This window comes from Stegostoma tigrinum, chromosome 25, assembly GCF_030684315.1.
Source record: "Stegostoma tigrinum isolate sSteTig4 chromosome 25, sSteTig4.hap1, whole genome shotgun sequence".
Lineage (NCBI taxonomy): Eukaryota > Metazoa > Chordata > Chondrichthyes > Orectolobiformes > Stegostomatidae > Stegostoma > Stegostoma tigrinum.
In genome coordinates, this window is record NC_081378.1 from 16964859 (window position 1) to 16980885 (window position 16027).

Below are 16027 nucleotides of genomic sequence, written 5' to 3' on the forward strand. Positions count from 1 at the left end.
TATTTGCTCTGCCTTATTTACCAAGAGAAAGTCAAGCTTTGTTCCTTCTCTAGTAGGCAAATCTACATATTGGTTAAAGAAAATTTTCTTCAATACATTTAGCCAATTCCTTACCATTCAAGCCCTTAACACTATGGCACTCTTAGTTCACATTTCGAAAATTAAAATCCCTGCCATTATATTTTATGTAATAGTTTATTCTTACATATATCTGAGATCTCTCTACATATTTGTTCCTCAATTTCCACCTTACGATTGGGGATCCTACAGTACAATCCCAGTAAGATGATCACCCCCTTATTTCTCACCATCTTAAGCCTTTCAAACTATTGAAAGAGCTATGTTTCAAAGCTGCAGAATGTGATCACCAAATGGAATAGTCAAATTATGCTGGGTATTGTAGATTGTGAGCAGAATTATATTTCTGTAGACTGTGGCGAGATTATTTCATTGCTGTTGAAAATAGTGGAGTAGTTTAAATAACTATACCTTTGCTATTGGCTGAGTATCATAATGTATAACAATAGTATTTATGAGGTTAATTACCTTTTGAAGATGTTAAGAAGTGTACATTCCATTCAAGATATTCTCCAAGTTGCGTTAAAAGAAATATAGTGCACATATTTCTGGGTATGACCAAATTAGCAAAGACCCTTATTAATTTTGGGAATGCTGCTCGGAAGAATTACCAAGGTAATTAGAATATCTGAACAGTCCAGTAACAAAGTTACTTGATCAAATGTGCTATGAATTTGTTTTTATTTCTTTTAAAAAGAAATACAATAATGAAATTTAAGTAAAAATGCTCATCCCTGCACTCCCAGCATTTCTTCATTCACTCCAAACTGGGTGCCAGATTTCACACATTATAGCACTTCAGAAGTGCTTTGGATTGCACTGCAGTTGTGTAATGAGCTGTGTAAAATCTGTATTCCTTCTATTTGGGGAAGATTTAATGCTGCTCTATATATAGACCTATATGCATATTGTTGATCTGTAATGCACAATATCATATGGATTTACAGCAAGCTGTTATCTGCAGTTTAGAAATATTCTTGGGGTCCACATTAACTCTGCTTTCTCCCCACAGATGCTGCCAGACCTGCTAAGATTTTTCCATTTTCTGTTTTTGTTTCTGCTTTCCAGCATCTGCAGTTCTTTGGTTTTAGTGATTAGAATCATTCTTAACTTATTTCTTTATTAGGACCTGGACCATTTCCTGCAGTTTTAGATATGTGGGGTGGTGGTGGAGGTCTTGTTGAATACCGTGCAGCACTTCTTGCATCACGAGGATTTGCAACCTTGGCTTTGGCTTACTTGGGACATAAGAACATCCCACAGTCATTACAAATATTTGACCCAGAGCTCTCATACTTCAAGGTAATGAACATTTTCATGAGTTGCGATGTTTCACTACTTTGGATTTATAAGTGTGATAGTTGACATATTTGTTATAGTACACTTGAAAGGAGCACACCAATACCAAAAGTACAAATATACCAAAGTATTGTTAAATTTTGATTGTCACATTCGTAACATCACTGATCACTGAATTCTGTGGAGTGGTTGCAAGTGGTTATGTTCCTGTGGATCTGCTGTTCTTCCTCGGTGGAAGGGGTGTTGTGGGTTTGGAAGTTGCTGTATAAATTGCCTTTGAATTTTTGCGGTGCAAGGTTCATAGAGTTTTTTAAAGTAGGGAGAAAGGCCATGCAGAGATAATGGGAACTGCAGATGCTGGAGATTCCAAGCTAATAAAATGTGAGGCTGGACGAACACAGCAGGCCAAGCAGCATCTCAGGAGCACAAAAGCTGACGTTTCGGGCCTAGACCTTCATCTCTGATGAAGGGTCTAGGCCCGAAACGTCAGCTTTTGTGCTCCTGAGATGCTGCTTGGCCTGCTGTGTTCATCCAGCCTCACATTTTATTAGAAAGGCCATGCAGCCTATTGTGTCTGTGTTGTTCATCAAACATCCATCTATTCTAATCCCATTTTCCAGCATTGGCCCTTAGCCTACCACGCAATACATTTCAAGTGCTCTTTAAATATTTCTTAAACGTCTTGGGAGTTCCTCCCTCTGAGTGAAAGATTTTTCCCAAATCCCTTTCAGACCTCGTGCTTCTTACACGAAAACTGTACCATCTGGTTATTGACCTCTCTCTATGGGGAACGGTTTCTCCATATCCACTATATCTGTGTCTCCTCAAAACTTTGTACACTTCCCCACTCATTGTTCTCTGCTCGAAGGAAAACAACCCAGTCTATCTAGTTTCTCTTCACATTTGAATTAGTCCAGCAACATCCTGGTCAATCTCTTCTGCTCTTTTTCTAGCACAATCACATCCTAGCGAGTTTTGAGAAGATTTGTAGCTCAGGTTGAGGTTCTAGATGTGAGTTTGCTCGCTGAGCTGGAAGGTTCGTTTTCAGACGTTTCGTCACCATACTAGGTAACATCATCAGTGAGCCTCCGACGAAGCGCTGGTATTATGTCCCGCTTTCTATTTATCTGGTTAGGTTTCCTTGGGTTGGTGATGTTATTTCCTGCGTTGGTGATGTCATTTCCTGTTCTTTTTCTCAGGGGATGGTAGATTGATTTGGAGCCAATGTGTTTGTTGATGGAGTTCCGGTTGGAATGCCATGCTTCTAGGAATTCTCGTGCATGTCTCTGTTTGGCTTGTCCTAGGATGGATGTGTTGTCCCAATCAAAGTGGTGTCCTTCCTCATCTGTATGTAAGGATACGCATGATAGTGGGTCATGTCGTTTTGTGGCTAGTTGATGTTCATGTATCCTGGTGGCTAGCTTTCTGCCTGTTTGTCCAATGTAGTGCTTGTCACAGTTCTTGCAAGGTATTTTGTAGATGACGTTCGTTTTATTTGTTGTCTGTATAGGGTCTTTTAAGTTCATCAGCTGCTGTTTTAGTGTGTTGGTGGGTTTGTGGGCTACCCTGATGCCAAGGGGTCCAAGTAGTCTGGCAGTCATTTCGGAAATGTCTTTGATGTAGGGGAGAGTGGTTGTGGTTTCTGAGCCTGTTTTGTCTGTTTGTTTGGGTTTATTGCTGAGGAATCGGCGGACTGTGTTCATAGGGTACCCATTCTTTTTGAATACGCTGTATAGGTGATTTTCCTCTGCTCTGCGTAGTTCCTCTGTGCTGCAGTGTGTGGTGGCTCATTGGAATAATGTTCTAATGCAGCTTCGTTTGTGGGTGTTGGGATGGTTGCTCCTGTAGTTCAGTATTTGGTCCGTATGTGTTGTTTTCCTGTAGACGCTGGTTTGAAGTTCCCCATTGGCTGTTCGCTCTACTGTGACATCTAGGAATGGCAGTTTGTTGTTGTTTTCCTCCTCTTTTGTGAATGTTATGCCAGTAAGGGTATTATTGATGGTCTTGAATGTTTCCTCTAATTTGTTTTGTTTAGTGATGACAAAGGTGTCATCCACATAGCGGACCCAAAGTTTGGGTTGGATGATTGGCAGAGCTGTTTGTTCGAGTCTCTGCATTACTGCCTCTGCTAAGAACCCTGATATTGGAGATCCCATGGGTGTACCGTTGGTTTGTCTGTAGGTTTTGTTATTGAAAGTGAAGTGGGTGGTGAGGCATAGGTCCACTAGCTTGATGATGTAGTCCTTGCTGATGAGGTTGGTGGTGTCTGGTGTATGTGTCTTCGGTTCTTCTAATAGTGTCATCAGTGTTTCTTTGGCCAGGTTGATGTTGATGGATGTGAACAGGGCTGTTACGTCAAAGGAGACCATTATTTCATCCTCTTCTATCTTGGTGTCTTTGGTGTTCAGGAATTCTTGGGTGGAGCGAATGGAGTGGTGGGAATCTTCTACTAGGTGTTTTAGTCTTTGGTGTAGTTCCTTGGCTAATCTGTAGGTTGGTGTTCCAGGTAGCGACACTATGGGTCTGAGGGGCGCTCCTGGTTTGTGAATTTTTGGTAGTCCGTAGAAGTGTGGTGTGTCGGATCCATCTGGTTTCATTTTTTGGAAGTCTCTCTTGTTTAATTCTCCAGATTTTTGAGGTTTTTTGAGTAAGGCTGTGATTCGGTTCTCTAGTTGTGGGGTTGGGTCTATCGCCACCTGTTGGTAAGTGTCGGTATCTGCAAGCAGTGTGTTCGCTTTCTCAATGTATGTAGTCTGTTCGGTTTAAGATGACTGTCAAGCGTCCTGGACAGACACAGTACGACGAGCCATAGACATCAGACAGCGGCAAACACAGAAAACGAAAAAACTAGACCTGCAGAAAAAACTAGACAAACTCTGAAAATAACAACACAGACAGCACAGAAGCATGGATAAAAAACTTACCTGACCGACCATTAACAGACACTGAAAAAGCTGTCTTAGTAAGAGGATTAAATTACAACTTCCGGGATGCGGACAAGAAAGATTTCTTAGCAGCGTTAGAAGCAACACTGAAAGACAACAAACTCGCAGAAGAAACCCAGCAAACCATCAGACAGACAGTCGCACCAACACTAAGCAGGAAAAAGGAAGAAAACACACTCAATACACAAGAAAGGAAAGCCCTAAAAGGACTCAAAAGATAAAAACATCGTTATCCTACCTGCAGACAAAGGACACTTGACAGTCATCTTAAACCGAGCAGACTACATTGAGAAAGCGAACACACTGCTTGCAGATACCGACACTTGCCAACAGGTGGCGATAGACCTGACCCCACAACTAGAGAACCGAATCACAACATCACCCTCTGCTTCCTGCCACTAACCCAATCTTGGATTCAATTTGCCAGATTACCTTGTGTCCCATGGGCTCGTAGCTTCTTGGTCAGGCTGCCATGCATAGCCTTGTCAAAAGCCTCACTAAAGTCCATGTAGACCAGATTGATGCACTAACCTCATTCATGCACCAAGTCACCACCTCGAACAAATCAATCAATTTTTAGATGTGATCTCCATTTTGCAAAGTCATACTGACTATCTTTGATTAATCCTCTCCTTGCCCAGTAGAAATTAATTCTGTACCTCAGAATTATTTCCAATAGTTTCCCTATCATAAATGTTATGCTCACTCATGTGTAATTTCCTGGTTAATCTTGAACACCATTCTTGAATAATAAAACCTCATTAGCTATCCTCCAGTCCTTTGGCATCCCTTCTGTGGCCAGAGACGGTTTGAAAATTAATTGAGCCCTTGCCTGCAGGAGCAGTCTTGGGTATGTTTCATCTGGGCCTGGGGATTTATTTGCTTCCAAGCCTGCGAAAATTGTTAATATCTCCTCCCTCTCAATTCTAATTTGTTCAAGTAAGTCTTCACATCCCCTCTCAATTCTCCTAATGTGTTGATTTTAAGCTAGTCCCTGTACTTTCTTTACTCTTCCAGGGTGTGGAATGTTTTGGGCCTCTGTTGTCTACCATGAATCATGTTGGCTCCAGGCATGTTCAACTACTTAGTCAATGATATTCCCTCCATCATAAATGTGGATTGGGATTGTGCAACCATTTAGTGAACAATGTTCATCACCATTAGCAACTTCTCAGATACTGAAACAGTTCATGTCCGAATGCAGCAAGATCAGGCTTTCGCTGGCAAAGGGCAAGTAACATTCATGCCACATTGGGGCCATGCTCTGACAGCCTCCAACAAGGAAGAATCTAACATTCGTTCCTTGATATTGAATGCTATTACCATTGTTGAATTGTCCACAATCAACATCCTAGAGATTATCATTGAACCGAAACTAAACTGGACTAACGGTACAAGAGCAAGTCTGAGGTTCGGTATTCTGCTGCAAGTAACTCACCTCCTGACCGCCCACAGCCTGTCCACCATCTACAAGACACAAGTCAAGCCTGTGATGGCATACACTTGACTTGCCTGGATGAGTGCAGGGCCAACAACATTAATTCAACTTAACACCATCCAGGGAAAAGCAACCAGCTTGATGGCATTACTTCAATAAGCATTCACTCCCTCCACCACTGATATTCAGAGGCATTATGTGTAATGTCTACAGGATGCACTGCAGAAATTCACCAAGGCTCAATAGATAACCTTCCAAACTGTGATCAGAGTACCAGATACATAGGAACACCAACACTTAGAAATTAACCTCTAAGCCTCTTACATTCCAGATTTGGAAATATATTGGCATTCCTTCAGTGTTACTGGGTCAAGATCCTGGAACTTCTTCCCTAATGACATGGTGTTGCAAATGAATTGCTGTAGTACCACCAACTTCTCAGGGGAATCTGGGGATGCTGGCTCAGACTGACATATCCACACCAAGTGAACCCCTTCCAGTGGGTGCTGGTGTGGATCAGATTTTGCTCACGTCCTTCATGTCTGTTAGTTCCTGTTGCTTTGGAATATATTTCATTAAAGTCCAAAAGAAGACTTTTCTCTTGTCTTGATGGTAATCGACTGCAACTATCTTTGTCACTTCTTTGCCTGGGTATAGATTGAGTGAGATTAATAACTTAAGTAACTGAGCATAGTGCATTCCCATTTATTCTTCAATTACAATGTGAAACCTTCCCAACCCATCCTATTTTTTCTAACCCTTGCTCCTTCCCCCCCCCACCCTGACACCTCTTCTGTATGTGAGTTTGCTCGCTGAGCTGGAAGATTAGTTTTCAGATGTTTCGTCACCATACTAGGTAACATCATCAGTGAGCCTCCGACGAAGCGCTGGTGTTATGTCCCGCTTTCTATTTATCTGGTTAGGTTTCCTTGGGTTGGTGATGTTATTTCCTGTTCTTTTTCTCAGGGGATGGTAGATTGGCTCCAAGTCAATGTGTTTGTTGATGGAATTCCGGTTGGAATGCCATGCTTCTAGGAATTCTCGTGCATGTCTCTGTTTGTTGGCTTGTTCTAGGATGGATGTGTTGTCCCAATCAAAGTGGTGTCCTTCCTTATCAGTATGTAAGGATACGAGTGATAGTGGGTCATGTCGTTTTGTGGCTAGTTGATGTTCATGTATCCTGGTGGCTAGCTTTCTGCCTGTTTGTCCAATGTAGTGTTTGTCACAGTTCTTGCAAGGTATTTTGTAGATGACGTTCGTTTTATTTGTTGTCTGTATAGGGTCTTTTAAGTTCATCAGCTGCTGTTTTAGTGTGTTGGTGGGTTTGTGGGCTACCCTGATGCCAAGGGGTCCAAGTAGTCTGGCAGTCATTTCGGAAATGTCTTTGATGTAGGGGAGAGTGGTTGTGGTTTCTGAGCCTGTTTTGTCTGTTTGTTTGGGTTTATTGCTGAGGAATCGGCGGACTGTGTTCATAGGGTACCCATTCTTTTTGAATATGCTGTATAGGTGATTTTCCTCTGCTCTGCGTAGTTCCTCTGTGCTGCAGTGTGTGGTGGCTCATTGGAATAATGTTCTAATGCAGCTTCGTTTGTGGGTGTTGGGATGGTTGCTCCTGTAGTTCAGTATTTGGTCCGTATGTGTTGTTTTCCTGTAGACGCTGGTTTGAAGTTCCCCATTGGCTGTTCGCTCTACTGTGACATCTAGGAATGGCATTTTCTTGTTGTTTTCCTCCTCCTTTGCGAATGTTATGCCAGTAAGGGTATTATTGATGGTCTTGAATGTTTCCTCTAATTTGTTTTGTTTAGAAGCTAGCCACCAGGATACACGAACATCAACTAGCCACAAAACGACATGACCCACTATCACTTGTATCCTTACATACGGATAAGGAAGGACACCACTTTGATTGGGACAACACATCCATCCTAGGACAAGCCAAACAGAGACATTCACGAGAATTCCTAGAAGCATGGCATTCCAACCGGAATTCCATCAACAAACACATTGACTTGGAGCCAATCTACCATCCCCTGAGAAAAAGAACAGGAAATGACATCACCAACCCAAGGAAACCTAACCAGATAAATAGAAAGCGGGACATAACACCAGCGCTTCGTCGGAGGCTCACTGATGATGTTACCTAGAATGGTGACGAAACGTCTGAAAACTAACCTTCCAGCTCAGTGAGCAAACTCACATCCAGAACCTCAACCTGAGCTACAAATCTTCTCAAACCTCTTCTGTATCACCTGACCATGCAGTTTCGTGTCACTTGATTTCCTTCCTCCTGCTTTCCAGCTCTCTCCTTCACCCTTATTCATAGGAAGGGTTCAGGAGGAGGGTTGGCAAGCACAATGGTGAGATAGTGAGGTTTGGAAAAGATCAATGACTAGTGGCAGGGTCATATTAGGGCTGGCAAATGGGAGGTTCAGGACAATGGGATAAACAGGAGGGGTGGTGAGAAGGTGGGGACTCGGCAAAATATTGGCTTGCTTTCAAAGACTGAGTGTGCACAATAACTGCTAAAGTGAAAACGGAAGCCTTGCCATCATGTAAACTTTGAAACTGCATGAAAATGAAAGCACCATGAAAATGCACTTGAAATGGGCATACCTGCACAGAAAGCAGCACAATGTATATATTCACTGTCCTATTTTGATTGCATGCAGCTACCTGTGTGATTTGTGTGTTTGAGGGCATATTAATATTATCAGGGAGCAGCAAATAATTCTTGATATCTAGAATTTGGAATTGTTCAGTTTGTAATGTTAACAGTTCTAGATGATTTCATATGCTACATCTAAGGTATGTTCACTGTTCTTGAGTTTGGGACTTTGTGCGTTGAATTTCCTCTCTGGTTATGCCTAAAGTTGGGAAAGCAAGGAATTGTCTAATTTGAGATCTTATCTATTAATGGAAACGCATATGCCAACATATTTGTGTTCCAATCAAACACAGTTAATAACAATGTTGTATTTGTGTTTCCTGTTATTTGTGACATATCAGATTTGGGAGTGTGTGGATGGATGATAAAATACTTGATCAGTTTGCTCTTCAAATGTCTATGTTAAGTAATTGTCAAATTCTAAAAGTTGTTTTTTTGTAAAAAGAAAATACCAGGACGGTACTACAATACTTCCCTTTCTTTGCATGCTCTAGGTAGGCATTCCAGCGGTTCTGTAAAATGCTCAAGTGCCTGCATTCACTATGTAAATGACTCTGAAAGTGCTCTTGTACTGCAGTGGTAGTGTCCCTGCCTCTGAGCAGTTTCATTAGAAAATATCTATAATGACCCTGTCCCAGGAAAAGGGACCAAGTGAGGCTCGGGCAAAGGCCAGCAGATGTTTGGGAATGCTAAAGATCCACTACCATTGCAGCCAAGACAGTTCAAATGTTTGGCGTTTATACTGTCAAATTCATATCAATGTTTCTGTTAAATCTCAAAAGATCATATGGCATTGTATTACTGATTCGCAGGAGGCCTTCAAAACCCTGAATAACCATCCAAAGGTTTCAAAAGGCAATGTAGCCATTTTGGGACTCTCACTTGGATTTACACTTGCACTACTGATGGCAACAGAGGTCCCAAATATTCATGTAAGTTGACCAACTGTGAAACATATTTAATTGTTACATAAAGGTAGCAAAGTAAAAGAATACTGTACTATATCTGCCTCATTTATCTTGGAGAGGCGGTGACATTGTGGTAATGTCACAAGAGTGGTAATCCAAATCAGCAGATTAATGTTCTAAGGCCATAGATTCAAATTGTGTCATGACAGAATGTGAAATTTAAAATCAATTAGAAAAAAAAATGTGGAATATAAAGCTTGTCTAATGGTGACTGTGTTTTGATCTTTGTGATGGATTATTTGCAAAACATTGATATTCTGTTACCTAACTTTATCCATTAATTTATTTTTACCACTAATGCTAAGTTTTTTTTTCGCTGATATACTGCAGTTGCATTATTCACTTTCTAAAAATGATCTTGATTTCTTTCCTTAGCCAAAGTGCTTAGTCTGCATCAGCGGAAGTCATTATAAAATTCTTCAGGAAGGAGGAACAAACATCTTGCCTGAGCTTCTCAAGTAAGTTGATATAATTTTGTGGAATTTCATGCTATTTATGTCTACTGCTTTCACATGGGAACAATTAAGTTTTCTTTTCATGGGTTACTGTACATTTGACTTGAGTGAGGCTGATGCAATTGCTGATCTGAACTAAGTGCATAAAAGTGAAAGGTCTTGTTAAAAGGTCGAAATATTTCTTCCACTAGTGTAGAATTGATAGCAAATCAAAAAATTGGGTTAGCTCTTGAACTTGACAGAAAATATATTCTGCTGTTGAGTTTCTTTTGTTATGAAGATTCATTTATAAGGCTTTTGACTAAAGGTTGTGAAAACCTTTTCAGATACATTTGAAAGGCACGAAGATAACAACTGGTATCTGCTGGATTTGATAGTCATGTGTCCTAAGCTAACTGCTGGTCTTGTTTACCAGAAATTTCATGGCTGACAAGAGTTTGGGTATAGATTGGACCTCAGTTTGGATTGTATCCGAGAGAGAGAGAGAGGGAAAGCGAGAGAGAGAAGATATTCAATTAACCTTTTCCTAACCCCTTGAAAAATCGTGAAATTGTAGCTGCTGACTGAATACAATTCTACTGACGATCCAGCGTGAGAGCTAAAGCGCTATTTCAGCTGGTCTGCTAAAAAGCATCTGAAAGAGTTGTTCTTCGTTTACTGAGCCAATTATATTTTGATATCCTAGATCAGCTGCTTTTGTTAAGAGGTTTTGTGTGTGAGTGTATATGAGAGCGTTTAGAAATGTAGATATTTATACTTTATATTTCAAACTGTTAATTGACCTTACACCTCTGTAGAATAAGTCTAGATTATAATAATTTGATTATTTTGTTTTTTTTTACACAGTGTATCTTTTTATTCTAAACCAAGTATAGCTAAGTATTGTCATTGCCAATCACTGGCTAACCAGTGTGGTTGCCCACGTAGGAAATTCTCATGTGGGATCTTGTGTAGCTGATGAGCCTGATCTGAGAACCACACTCTGATTCAACATTTGGCAGGTGTTTCCAGGAGGTAGAAATTGAGACCATTGAGACCATTGGCAATCCTTTCTCTGGTTCCTTTTCTGTACTTCCTCCTGCTGGTGGGTGTTCTCAAAAAAAAGTTGTGCCCCTTCATACTGGAGTTTCCTCCAAGTTGGTTTCTTCTGAATGAGGTCTCCCTCCCATGTGTTGACATCTATGTTACATTTCTTGAGGGAAGACTTCAGGGAATCATCAAAACGCTTCCTTTTTCTTCCTCTTATTCAAGAGCCTTCCTTAAGCTGGAAGAAGTTCTGATTTGATTTGTATTATTATTGTTACATGTACCTAGTACAGTAATTTTTGGTTTTGCATGCAATACAAGCAGATTGTACAATACGAAATGCTTAAGGGTAATTGAACAGAGCAAGGAATACAAAGTGTGTTTTCAACACTAAATTTAAATTTTTAAAGTGCTCGATTCAGGAGTCTAATAACAGCGGGGAGGAAGCTGTTCTTGAATCTGTTAGTACATGTGTTTGAGCTTTTGTATCTTCTGCCTTACAGAAGAGGTTAGAAGAGATTATAACTGGAGTGGGAGAGGTCTTTGATTATATTGGCTGCCTTCCCAAGGCAGTGTGAAGTATAGATGGAGTCAGTGAATGCAAGGTTGCCTTGCATGATGGACTTTATGTTGGCAGATAAACCTTAGGCATTCTAAGCATGTGGCTGGCTCAACAGAATTGGTTTTGGATGTCATGTCATTGGTGGTGCTGTTAGTTGCTTGAATGATGCTGGTATTAATATACCTGCCCCTCCTACCTAATGCATTGATAATACTTCTCAAGGGTCTTGAGGTGGTATCTGTGTGTAGTCCAAATTTCAGAACCATATAGAAGCTTCGGAATGATGACTGTATTGTACACAAGGATCTTAGCATTAGCATGGATGTTACAGTCATTGACTCTCAACCTTAAGCGTCCATTGGCAGTGTTTGTGGGTTTGATACAATATTGAATCTCTCTGCGTTGATGTCACCTAGGATGAAAGGTAGTTTTCCAAGTAAGGGAAATATTCAAATTTTGGGAGAAATTTCTGTGATCTTAATGAAGGGTTGGAATGGAACTTGTCCTGGGACAAGTTTGTAAACGATTTGATTCTTCAGGCTGAGGTGCAGTTAAATTCTTCTGTATACTTCTTCAAAGGCATTGAGCGAGGCTTCTCTTCAGGGAGAGCAGAGATGACATTATGATCTGTATACTGATCCCAGGATTGTGAACAATTACATAGTTGACCGCTACTTTGATCATGGATACCTCCAAGAAGTCTTGAACTTGCCTATTTTGGCTGAACAGTGTGTTAGTGGTGACCAGCTTGTATTCTGCACATGTGGAGAATCCTGTTGCAATTGAAGTTGCAATTCCTGGTCCTTCCTTCTGTGATGGTTCCTGTCCAGAGTTGGACTCCTTTCCACCCCGGTATTAGAGTCCCAAAGGATGATGACTTTACCTTCCTTAAGAATATTGGTGACTATGATGTCCAAGGCAGAGTAGAGTTCTCCTTTGGACTTATCTATGGCAACAAAGGTTGGAACATAATCAGCTTTACCTGCTGGTTCTTGGCAAATTATAGATGGAAAGTCATGAGCTGATAGTTGATGTCAACAAGGAGCTTTAGAGTTGTTTGAATTTATTCTGTTTAGCAAATTCAACTCCATGCATCCTGGATTGATCTTTGGATTTTCCTCTCCAGAAGACCCAGAAGGAGGTGTAACTACCACCACCTTCCCTCAGCTGCCATTGCCTACTCTTCAAGACTGCTGCTGGGCAGTGATATCAAAGTCGAAGTGTTTGAGTTCATGACACAATTGTTTTGCTTATTACCCATGCGTATTCGTACATTCCAGGTTCTGAGACTGAGTTTGACTTTGGTTTTCAGACTGTAAGTAGATAAGCCCACTGGATGTGGTTTCCCAGACAAATTGGAAACAGAACAGATTTTTTTGGGTGGATTTTCTCTCCCTGCACCTTGGAGGGTGAATGGAATGTGAAGAGGGCTGCTCTAATGAAGAAAGCAATCAAAATGTTCTCCTGCTCTTACTCAAAGAGCAAAAATGACTATGTGCCAGTTCAAAACTAGGGACTTCAAGGTTTCCCAATCCTGACCTCATCAACGCTTGCCAATTGCTGTTGTTTGAGTTGGGGATTTGAATGCCTCTATGTAGACACATTGGGCAGGGTTTCTTTTAATGTGGGAATGCTGTTGCGCGTAAGCAGACATGCAGTGATTTGACAGAAGGTAGATCCAGTTCCAGTGGCAAAGAAACCTTGACTGGAGATCTCCCTACTGCTGCAGCCTTCATCCACCATTGCAGCTGTTCACATGAATATCTTCCACCTGGATTGTTATTTAGTGCTTTGGATTGCACTTTATCTGGTTCCTCCCCTTCAAACTTATTGTTGTGAGTACCCCAGTCAGGAGTTGAGAACTCCTGGCATTATTTTCAAAATCAATGGAACACTCGGCCTCTCCATCTCAGCAAAGTGGTAATCTACAGAAAGGAGCTAAGCATAATTAGTTATAATGGTAATTAAACTTTGTGACCAGTGGAGTCGTGGAGCTAGAGTGAAGCATGCAATGCATTGCTCCAATATTGGTCCACATTGTACAGTCATTGACTTTTTTTTGCCTCCCACCCAGGGATCGATGTAAAATTAAGTTTACAGAAGATGGTAGTATGATATGGAGAAATGTCCCTTTGCCATTCCCCGATGATCCAAAGCAGATGATTCAGGTAAAAGATTCTGCTAGTTTTGGAATAATAAGATGCATTATAGTTCAATAGGAAATGCAGACAAAATGGACTGGAAAATATTGATTTCTGTATGATTTGGATGATAACGATTTGTCCAGGTATCAAAGTGACAATGCTGACTGTCCTATAGAATATTTATTTTTATAGAAGATCTTCAATGTAGCAAAGTTAGTCTATGCTGACCAATTCCTTTGGCTGTCCACGTCACAGATATGCTTGTTACTATATTCACTGTGAACTTCTGTTCCTAATACATGGTCAAATAGATATAGATTGAAACAATGACAAAAACATGGGCCATGGGCTGTTTTCAGTGTTACTATTTTTGTGAATTAATCTTTCGCATAATTGATTAAAGATGCAATTTCAACTGGAATTGTGTTCTAGACCTAAACTAATTAAAAATATGTGTATGTGGAAGAAGTATATCTCCCACATAATTCAATTTAAAAACTGAAAGAATTGCAGATGCTGTAAATCAGAAACAAACAGAAATTGCTGGAAAAAGCTCAACAGGCCTGGCAGCATCTGGAGAGAAATCAGGAGTTGATGTTTCAGGTTGAGTGACCCTTCCTCAGAACGTTGTGAAGTGGGCTGCTCAGTAATGAAGAAAGCAACCAAAGTGTTCTCCTGTTCTTACTCCGAGAGCAAAAATGACTGCGTGCCAATCTGAAATATTAACTCTGATTTCTCTCCATTGTTGCTACCAGACCTCCTGAGCTTTTCGAACAATTTCTGTTTTCGTCCCACATCATTAGCATTATTGACTGTCAGTGGCCCTATTGTTTTTCTAAACCAGAGATTGTCTCATAAATTTCAGTATGTAATGTCCCTAAATTTAGTTGACTTGAGAATACATGGCCCTGCAATTAAGTATAAGAAAACAGCTGATTCCTTCCTTCAGGTCTTGTAACTGGTAAGACTTGTGTCTCATCAATGATGAGAAAGTGGTGAGAAGCTGGAGATAGTGGACTCATTAAGTCAAAGTTTCTGATTCTGCTTCTTAGTTGGGACCTGTCATTTATTGTAGCAGCATGTAGGCTAAGTGGTTGGTGCAATACTGGTCTACGCCTCAGTGATCTCCACTGTAATACTCTGTAATACCATATGATTGTCGAAAGTGAATTTCAGATCCAGCATCTTTCTCTCAGCCAAACAGACTGAAGTCGTGAGATAAGACCTTTGCAACATTAATCTCCCTCACCTCCATCCACTGGGCATAAGAAAAATAGAGTTTCCAAGGATGTGGGACAGGAAGACATTAGATATGGAACTTACGCCCACTTGCCAACTCATTTAAATGAGTTCCCAATGACAGCGCTTGCTGTCATTCAAAGAGCACACACTTAACCCTGATCCCGGTGTAATTAAATGAATTGTCATCTGAGAAATTTTGTGATGATGTGTTTTACCTGCCACTTCTCAGCTATGCCATGTAAGAAAATGATTTCAAGAGATTATTCATGGTACTTATTGACAGGAGCTAGAAGAATTTTGGAGTTGTCTTTGTTTTGATCAATTAATCTAGCTTGTAAATAATGCAGTAAAAACACAATGCTAAAGGCATGTTTTGTTCATTCTTTGGAGTGTCATTGGCAAGGGTAGCACTTATCGACTGACCTTAATTATTGAGAGGGTGGTGATGAACCATCTACTTGAACCTCTGCAAGACATGTATTTGAAGTTACATTAAATACTTACATGGTATGTAGATGTTATTGGCACAGCCTATATTTGTTGTCCATCCCTAATTGCCCTTGAACTGAGTGGCTTGCATTTCAATGGCAGTTAAAAGCCAGTCACACTGCTGGAATTACACGTAAGCTATACCAGGTAAGGACAACAGATTTCCTTCCTTAAAGGAGATTAATGAACTAGTCATGTTTTCATAATAATCAATGGCTTTATGGTCCCCATTATGGCACTAACTTTCAACTCCAGGTTCTCTTCATTGATAATGTTGTGATCAGTTTGAGCCCATAATCCCCAGAGCATTAGCCTGGTCTTCTAAGTTGCTAGTCCATTGACATTACTCCAGCTGCATTATCTTTCCTTAAAGCAATGGCAAGGAAGATCCAAATCCAGGCTGAAATGTGACTGAGATGGATGAGTAACTGGTCTTCTGTGTATTTTCTACTGTTTTTACTCTGTGTGGTAATGGAACATGCTGTTGAAGGAACCTTAGTACGTTTATGTAGAGCACTTTGTAAGTGATGAAGAGTAAAGGCCAGAAGATGGTTGGATGTTTAATCTGGTGGGTGTGGTGCCAAATAGCTGGTAGCTTTGCATTCCATATTGTTGAGCATCATGAGTGTTGTTGGAGCCGCAGCACTGTAGGCAAATGGAGACCGTTCCATTACATTCCTGACTTGTACCCTGCTAGAGTTGGGAATTGAGTTACT

General features: G+C 40.7%; 1 protein-coding gene across 5 annotated transcripts in view; it reads left to right on the plus strand.

Annotated features, from left to right (window-relative positions):
- The window catches only part of LOC125463210 (peroxisomal succinyl-coenzyme A thioesterase-like), a 78801-nt gene that overhangs the window by 54434 nt on the left and 8340 nt on the right, over nt 1–16027 (plus strand). For all 5 annotated transcript variants that reach the window (XM_048554145.2, XM_048554143.2, XM_048554146.2 and 2 more), the window contains 4 exons: nt 1205–1380; nt 9238–9357; nt 9769–9851; nt 13511–13604. In XM_048554145.2, the coding sequence (XP_048410102.1) occupies nt 1205–1380; nt 9238–9357; nt 9769–9851; nt 13511–13604 (473 nt within the window). The remainder of the gene's footprint in view (nt 1–1204; nt 1381–9237; nt 9358–9768; nt 9852–13510; nt 13605–16027) is intronic.